The sequence below is a fragment of the Syngnathus scovelli genome, chromosome 2 (genome assembly GCF_024217435.2).
Source record: "Syngnathus scovelli strain Florida chromosome 2, RoL_Ssco_1.2, whole genome shotgun sequence".
Taxonomy (NCBI): domain Eukaryota; kingdom Metazoa; phylum Chordata; class Actinopteri; order Syngnathiformes; family Syngnathidae; genus Syngnathus; species Syngnathus scovelli.
Genome location: NC_090848.1, coordinates 16,965,555 through 16,973,390, shown reverse-complemented (window position 1 = coordinate 16,973,390; position 7,836 = coordinate 16,965,555). Strand labels below are relative to the sequence as shown.

The 7,836-nt window shown below is 44.5% G+C and overlaps 1 protein-coding gene across 1 annotated transcript in view; it reads right to left on the bottom strand.

Moving 5' to 3' along the window:
* Nucleotides 1–848: 848 nt before the first annotated feature.
* The window catches only part of LOC125988753 (MICOS complex subunit mic25a), a 31,731-nt gene continuing 24,743 nt past the window's right edge, over nt 849–7,836 (bottom strand). The window contains exon 8 of the mRNA XM_049754381.2: nt 849–1,427. Within this exon, the coding sequence (XP_049610338.1) occupies nt 1,404–1,427 (24 nt within the window). The 3' untranslated portion in view covers nt 849–1,403. The remainder of the gene's footprint in view (nt 1,428–7,836) is intronic.

The window sequence follows — 7,836 nt, the reverse complement described above, 5'->3', positions numbered from 1 at the left end:
CATCATCGACAAAATGTGGACGTGGAAAATTGATGTCCCACCCCAGTTTGCACACACAGCAGCACAATTTCAACTTGACAGAGCCTTCACAATAAGAACGTATTACCCTGAAGAAAGAGTAACGACAATAGACAGATAAAGAGAAGTGGCATTATAATGCATTAGGCCACTGAGTACCAGAACAAGCATTACAGAAAGAAGAGCGCATGGTGAAAGGAGGGATGAGAAGGGAGGGGGGGGGGGGGGGGGGGGGGGAATGACAGCAAGGTCCAGCGAAAAGAGCCAGTGGTGATAAAAAGCAGCACTAATCCGGCCTACGATAAAAAGATTAAACTGTTCTCTTGCTGCACAACGGTGGGGGTTAAGCAGGCTGTCCATTCCCTAAAACACCTTTCTTTTTCTCATCCCGTCTAATGGCATTAGAGAGGTGGAAGTCTTCAATAAGGGTTACAGAATGGAGTGTGTGTGGCTTCCACAGAGAGCGCACACACACAAGCATGCCTGGCTGCAGAGCAGTAGTGCAGAGGATCAGGATGCTAATAGAGGTCCAGATTTCTGAGAAGACGGAAGAAAGGGAGAGTTGCCTTACTGCTGAAAGCTATGGTTTGGTTTTTAGTGACTACATAAATACACATTTCCCACCTATGGGTTCTCTTGCAGGGCAGTACGTTGGACTAGTGGTCGGGTGTCTGCCTTACAGTTGTGAGTTTGACTCTCAGCTCTGGCCTTACTGTTTGGAATTTGCATGTTCCCCTCATGATACATTTTCACTTCTCCAGCTAAAACTCAATTATTTTTCCACTTTTTAGTTGGATTCTGTTAACTAATTGAATACAGACAAGGAAAAATAAACTATAAATCGTTTAATAAAATCAAATGATACTGTACAGGCCTGTTGTACTCAATTTGTGGCGATGCGGAACAAAACTTCCTGTGTGAAATAGAATACCACAAAATGTTCAAAGCGGTCCATCTACATAAATAATAATGCCGAGCACAGTACCCATACATTCATCTTTTTTATCACAGCACAAGCAGCAGAAATCTGGACGCAAAGTGAAGTTGAAGTTCATGTGCGCATAAAAGAGCCTTGAATGAATCTTTACTGTTTAAAGCGGGCAAACGGCCTCTAATGGTCTTCTAACAGATTGATTCCAAATTGTATTGAGTCAGACCTCGAACCCGCCACTATTGACTTTTTTTCTTGTACTGTGTAAAATGTAGCAGTGCATAATAATAGCAGAATTTCTATTACTGCCGATAAAAAGCATACAAGGACATTTGAGCAACGAGGCATGCTAACAGGTAAGCAACTCAAATCTGCCATAATTCAACACAAAATCGTGATGGAAGGTGATGCTCTTAGAGGTATAGCAAAAGCCATTGTCAGAAATTCTCCATCTTCATCCATGGTTGACCAAGTAGTTCTAAAAGAAGAAAAATGAAAACTTTATTGAGAATAAGATTTAAAAAAAAAAAAAAATCTTATGAATAAAAGATGAAAGCGGCATACATTTTTATTTTCATTATTATAACAGTTTTTATGTCACCCTTGTGGCCAGCATGCAAACAGTAAAAGGGATGGATACACAAGGTTTGTCATCAACCGTGATGACGAGCTCATTCTGGATTTGTGACTGCTTTCACTGTCTGCACATTGGCCAAGAGCAGTGACGATGCTCCGGTCACAGATAACTGCGGCTTTTTTCCACAGATGTCTTCAAGTGAAATACAAGTTTTGATTGGCTGTGATCACGCCCACAATGGCGTGATCCCCTCCTGCCTTTTTTTTTTAATGTGCAAGTTTCCAGGCACCTTGCAAAATTACTACGCACAGGATTTGCGGCGGTCATGAAAATAGAGCCCTATGACTCAATGTTGTCGAGCGGCCATGCATTATACAGGTTGTATGCTTGAGAAAAATCCCATTTTGCTTGCACGTAAACTCTATTGCACGTACACATGGCTTAATTATTGGAGAAAAAAAAAGCCAGAATAGAAAAAACACACATCTTGCTGACAGGTACTAGAAAAGGGTGGTTCACACAGCGTCAGTTTAATTGTCAGATAATAAAAAAAAAAAAACTTGTATGTACAACCAAATCAAAAACTTTTTTTAATCTGTTCGATGATGACAATTTCACTTGGCAAAACACTAAAAAAATCAATGAGAAAAATGAGAGGACAATTTAAATCTGAGTGAGCCTTTGTAGGCAAACTATTGGAAAGCAGCAAATGAGCAATTTTAAAGTTCCAGATGCAGGTCTTCAAAACAGCTATGAAAGGCAAGAATAATGCAATGGTATTTGTTTATTTATTGACAAAAGACAAGAGAAGAAAAGAAAATTGATCTCTCTGGGAATACAGGTTTGAATCTGGGGGCGATCACAAAAGAGACAGATGGAATGTGTGACAAAAGGACTTGAAAATGGATGGCGGGTTTAAAATGGACTGCTTTGATAATACAGTGACTTGGATGCAACAAAGAACAGTGAACACCCCCCTTGTTGGCCTCTTTTATCCCAGCTGGGGGCCTTGAGTTCCACAATACCGCTTCCCATGTGTGAAGGTGGAAGCGGCAAAATCCAAACTGAAATGAGTGCTAGGTTAAGGGGTGGTGAGGCTTTCTATTGAACACAATACAAGCAGATGTTGAATTATTATCAGGGCCCCCTATCAGAGTGTGTTGAAGGAGGTTAAGCCGACTGCTGGAAAGGTCAGGGTTTACTCTGTGAGGTGTACAAAAATGCCTCACAACTGAGGTAATTTTGAGAAGCTTCCTTCTAGTATGTCTCTGCACCTGCAAACTTTTTTTTTTTTCTTGGTTGGAAACTGCGAGGTGTCTGAAGGCCACAACCTAGATAAAAGAGGCTCGAGATTTGACTGCTTGATAGTACATGGCAGAGCAACAAAAGGCCGGACTGAAAGAGGAAGAAAAGTGAAGTGATAATGGTGGATGGGGACAGAAAGATGGTTGGCTGATAAAGGGAATGGAAAATGAAAAAGAATGAAGACTGCGCGTGACACAACACAAGCTTAGAATGATTAAGGTAGGCAGGGTATTTTACTCAGATTTGAAAGAAGGGTACATGCACGTTGTGGCACGTCAGAGCATATTTACATGATTAGTTGTCGAACTAAAGGCGTCATGCAATGGGCTAATTGTTATTTTCCAGCATCAATAAGGTCTTTGGAGTCAAAGTTCTCAAATCGAGGTCCAGAAGGTAACAACCTTGTCACAGTTTAGCTTTCGCCACAGGTTATTTCAGTGACTGTGACAAACTACGACTGATCAAGCATGTGATATGACAAAGTTTGCCAATATAACGTTTTTATGCTCCTTCTATGATTGATGATGTGACTTTTGTACCGGACCATTTATTTGCAAATTTTGTCAAATGTGAAGTCAATGTTGAGTTTTCTTTTTCTGTTCCCCAACTGTTAACCGCCTACTCTTTTATAATTTTCTCAAGTTTGCACTATTTCCTCCCTGTTGTTTTTTCTGATTCCTTGGTGTTGCCCCTGTAAGCTTTTGCACATTTCAATTGATCATACTTTTGACATGTCACGTACACATGCACTGATTTTTCTCTAGGTGCAATCATTGAGTTCTTTTGCCCAACCAGTTTCAATTATATTTTAAACACGTTTGTCCACTATCTCAGTCCCATTTTGTCTTCTGCATATTCTCATTTGATTGCCTCATTATTGACAAGCACACTAGCCATGCTCATGTGGTCTCAGTAACAGCACGACTCTTAAAAGGAAGGGGAAAAATTTACTTTTTAAATTGTTTTTTTTGTAAAATACTCAATTATTGTAGTGGTTGTTTGGTAAAAGTCAGCATGCCCTTTAATACTTCAGGATATTAAGAAATATAAAATCAATATCAGTAAAAACAGTTGGAGTCTGCTTTGAAAGTGTTTCTGTTTGTGCTTGTTATAAGCATTCTAGCTTGATGGTATCCTCTGGTTTCCACACAGCAAGAAATCAAAGTTTTACACAAACTGCATCTCAAAAAGGGAAAACCGTTTTAACAGTATCTCTTTACATACTCCCTCGGCATCCTTAAATAGAATTTCATTCCAATTAAAATTTAGTATTTGATTAATGGGGAGTCATTGCTGGATGGAGCAATAACAGACTTAAAAGACCAAAATCATTTGGTAACACTAAAACAAAAGCAAAAGGGTGACCTTTTCACAAGGTGGGAGAATCAAACTCAAGAGAAATTTGACATAAACCAGAAAACGTGTTTATGTTTACAATCCGAGATTAGATTACAAACAGTATTCCTCATTTTATGATAATGAAACACATTCTTTGGATTTGAATAGTTTTTGCATAATCCTGGTTGCTATCTGGTTTATCTTCTCCGTGAGTCGTCACCTTATCGTGGTGGAGGGGTTTGCGTGCCCCTATGATCCTAGGAGCCATGTTGTCTGGGGCTTCATGCCCCTGGTAGGGTCACCCATGGCAAACGGGTCCTAGGTGAGAGGCCAGACAAAGCACGGCTCACAAGCCCCTTATGATGAATAACATAAATGGATTGCGTTTTCCCTTGCCCGGACGCGGGTCACCGGGGCCCCCTTCTGGAGCCAGGCCTGGAGGCGGGGCTCGAAGGCGAGCGTCTGGTGGCCGGGCCTTCACCCATGGGGCCCGGCTGGGCACAGCCCGAAAAGGAAACGTGGGTCCCCCTTCCCATGGGCTCACCACCTGTGGGAGGGGCCAAAGGGGTCGGGTGCAGTGTAAGCTGGGCGGCGGCCAAAGGCAGGGACCTTGGCGGTCTGATCCCCGGCTGCAAAAGCTGGCTCTTGGGACATGGAATGTCACCTCTCTGGCTGGAAAGGAGCCCGAGCTGGTGTGCGAGGCAAAAAAGTTCTGACTAGACATAGTCGGACTTGCCTCCACGCACAGTTTGGGTTCCGGTACAAGCCCTCTCGAGAGGTGCTGGACTCTCTTCGACTCTGGAGTTGCCCACGGTGAGAGGCGTCGAGCAGGTGTGGGTATACTTATTGCCCCCGGCTGGGCGCCTGCACATTGGGGTTCACCCCGGTGAACGAGAGGGTAGCCTCTCTCCGCTCTGGATGTTGTGGGGCTGTCATGGCTGACACGCCTCTACAACATTGCGTGGACATCGGGGACAGTACCTCTGGATTGGCAGACTGGGGTGGTGGTTCCCCTCTTTAAGAAGGGGGACCGGAGGGTGTGTTCCAATTACAGGGGAATCACATTCCTCAGCCTCCCTGGTAAGGTCTATTCAGGGGTGCTGGAGAGAAGGTCCGTCGGGAGGTCGAACCTCGGATTCAGGAGGAGCAGTGTGGCTCTCGTCCTGGCCGTGGAACAGTGGACCAGCTCTACACCCTCAGCAGGATCCTCGAGGGTGCATGGGAGTTCGCCCAACCAGTCCACATGTGTTTTGTGGACTTGGAGAAGGCGTTCGACCGTGTCCCTCGGGAGGTTCTGTAGAGGGTGTTTCGGGAGTACGGGGTGCCGAGCCAACTGATAAGGGCGGTCCCTGTATCACCGATGCCAGAGTTTGGTCCGCATTTCCGGCAGTAAGTCGGATTCGTTCCCAGTGAGGGTTGGACTCCGCCAAGGCTGGCCTTTGTCACCGATTCTGTTCATAATTTTTATGGACAGAATTTCTAGGCGCAGCCAAGGCGTTGAGGGGGTCCGGTTTGGGGACCTCAGCATTGCGTCTCTGCTTTTTGCAGACGGCATGGTGCTGTTGGCTTCTTCAGGCCATGATCTCCAGCTCTCACTGGAGCGGTTTGCAGCCGAGTGTGAAGCGGTCGGGATGAGGGTCAGCACCTCCAAATCCGAGTCCACGGTCCTCGATCGGAAAAGGGTAGAATGCCCTCTCCGGATCGGGGATGAGATCCTGCCCCAAGTGGAGGAGTTTAAGTATCTTGGGGTCTTGTTCACGAGTGAGGGGAGGATGGAGCGCGAGATCGACAGGCGGATCGGTGCAGCGTCGGGAGTAATGCGGACTCTGTACCGGTCCGTCGTGGTAAAGAGAGAGCTGAGCCAAAAGGCAAAGCTCTCGATTTACCGGTCGATTTACGCTCCTACCCTCACCTATGGTCACGAGCTATGGGTTGTGACCGAAAGAGCGAGATCCCGGATACAAGCGGCCGAAATGAGTTTTCTCCGCAGGATGTCCGGGCTCTCCCTTAGAGATAGGGTGAGAAGCTCGGTCATTCGAGAGAGACTCGGAGTAGAGTCGCTACTCCTCCACGTTGAGAGGAGCCAGATGAGGTGGCTCGGGCATCTCATCAGGATGCCTCCTGGACGCCTCCCTGGGGAGGTGTTCCGGGCATGTCTTCCGGTAGGAGACCCCAGGGACGACCCAGGACGCGCTGGAGAGACTATGTCTCTCAGCTGGCCTGGGAACGCCTTGGGATCCCCCGGGATGAGCTGGATGAAGTGGCTGGGGAGAGGGAAGTCTGGGAGTCCCTCCTGAAGCTGCTGCCCCCGCGACCCGACCCCGGATAAGCGGAAGAAGATGGATGGCTGGATGGTTGCTATCTAACAAACTTTCACCTTACTAAGCAGACAATAGCAATGTGCAAGATGGCAGGAATTGTGATTGATAAACAATATTGTATTCTTTTTCTGTAAAAATAGAAGCTGACTTTTTAACTGCTACAGTTTTGCACTCAATATCATTTGTTTTTTTGTGCTTAGGCCAGATATTTTCTTGCCTTTTCTTAAACTAATTTCTTAAACTAAAATCTTATTTTTAACATCTCCCCTGATCTTCTTTAAGCCATTGGTCTGTCTGTTCTTTCTCGCTTCCTCTGTGAGAGCCAGGCCACTGACATAATAAGATTGTCCCCAAATGACTCGAGGACAGCATCAGACTGTACAGCTCAAAGGGTGGTGCATTCGTTTGCATGTAAGGCTGTAGATAAATGCCAGGAGAATCCTGCTGAGTGTCTGGACAGTGCGCTTGAGTTATATCACTATTTCATGTCAGACTTGGTCTCATTCAGCTCTGCAGGGTCTCTGTCATTTGGTCTACAGCATAGTATCCATAAAAAAAACACTTTGAACAGGTGGAAGTGTCATGCCGCAGTAAGACCACTCTGACATGCAGTCTTGATCCCTAACGTGCTGTGAAGCCGATCATAAAAAGTATGCTTTCGTATTGGACTTTCAAACATGAGAAGAAAATGATGAAGACAACTTCTCATATTTGGCTTGCATTTGGAACACGCAACAAATTTAGACATACTAAAATTATGTAGTGGCCAACGGCTCAAAAGACAGCATGCTTGTTTTGGTCTTTTCTTGTTTTTAAATCGTTTTTGGACTACCATAGCTCAGGCTTATGACAGCTTTTGGTGAAACATAATTCTGAAGTGATAGAAAGTGGAAGCAACTATCCAATATTCTCGGTTTTTGTCTCAACATATTCACACTTAACTTTTTATGAATTTCAAGTAAGTAGTATTAAACTTACGTACAAATGCTACATTTAACTTGAGTTGCTAATTTTCAAAATGCACTTTAGTCTTCATTTACAGTCCATTATTTTGCTTGTGTCGAGCGAAAGATTCTAAAGAAAAAAAATATTTCACAAAACTCAGAAACACAGTTTGTTGCTTTAACTTTTCCATTTGAGACACAGTTTTCTACACTTCATTTCAGAGTCCAATCCCAACTACAAGTTTTTTTTCTTGAATTTCCACAGATATGAATTTTAAACATACATGATGACACCCAATTATATATGCCGTTATCGATGACAGATCCACAGGACTGCTGTAATCTCGAGGCGTGCCTTGCGGAGATTAAGCAATGGATGTCTCTCAACTTCCTTCGTCTTCG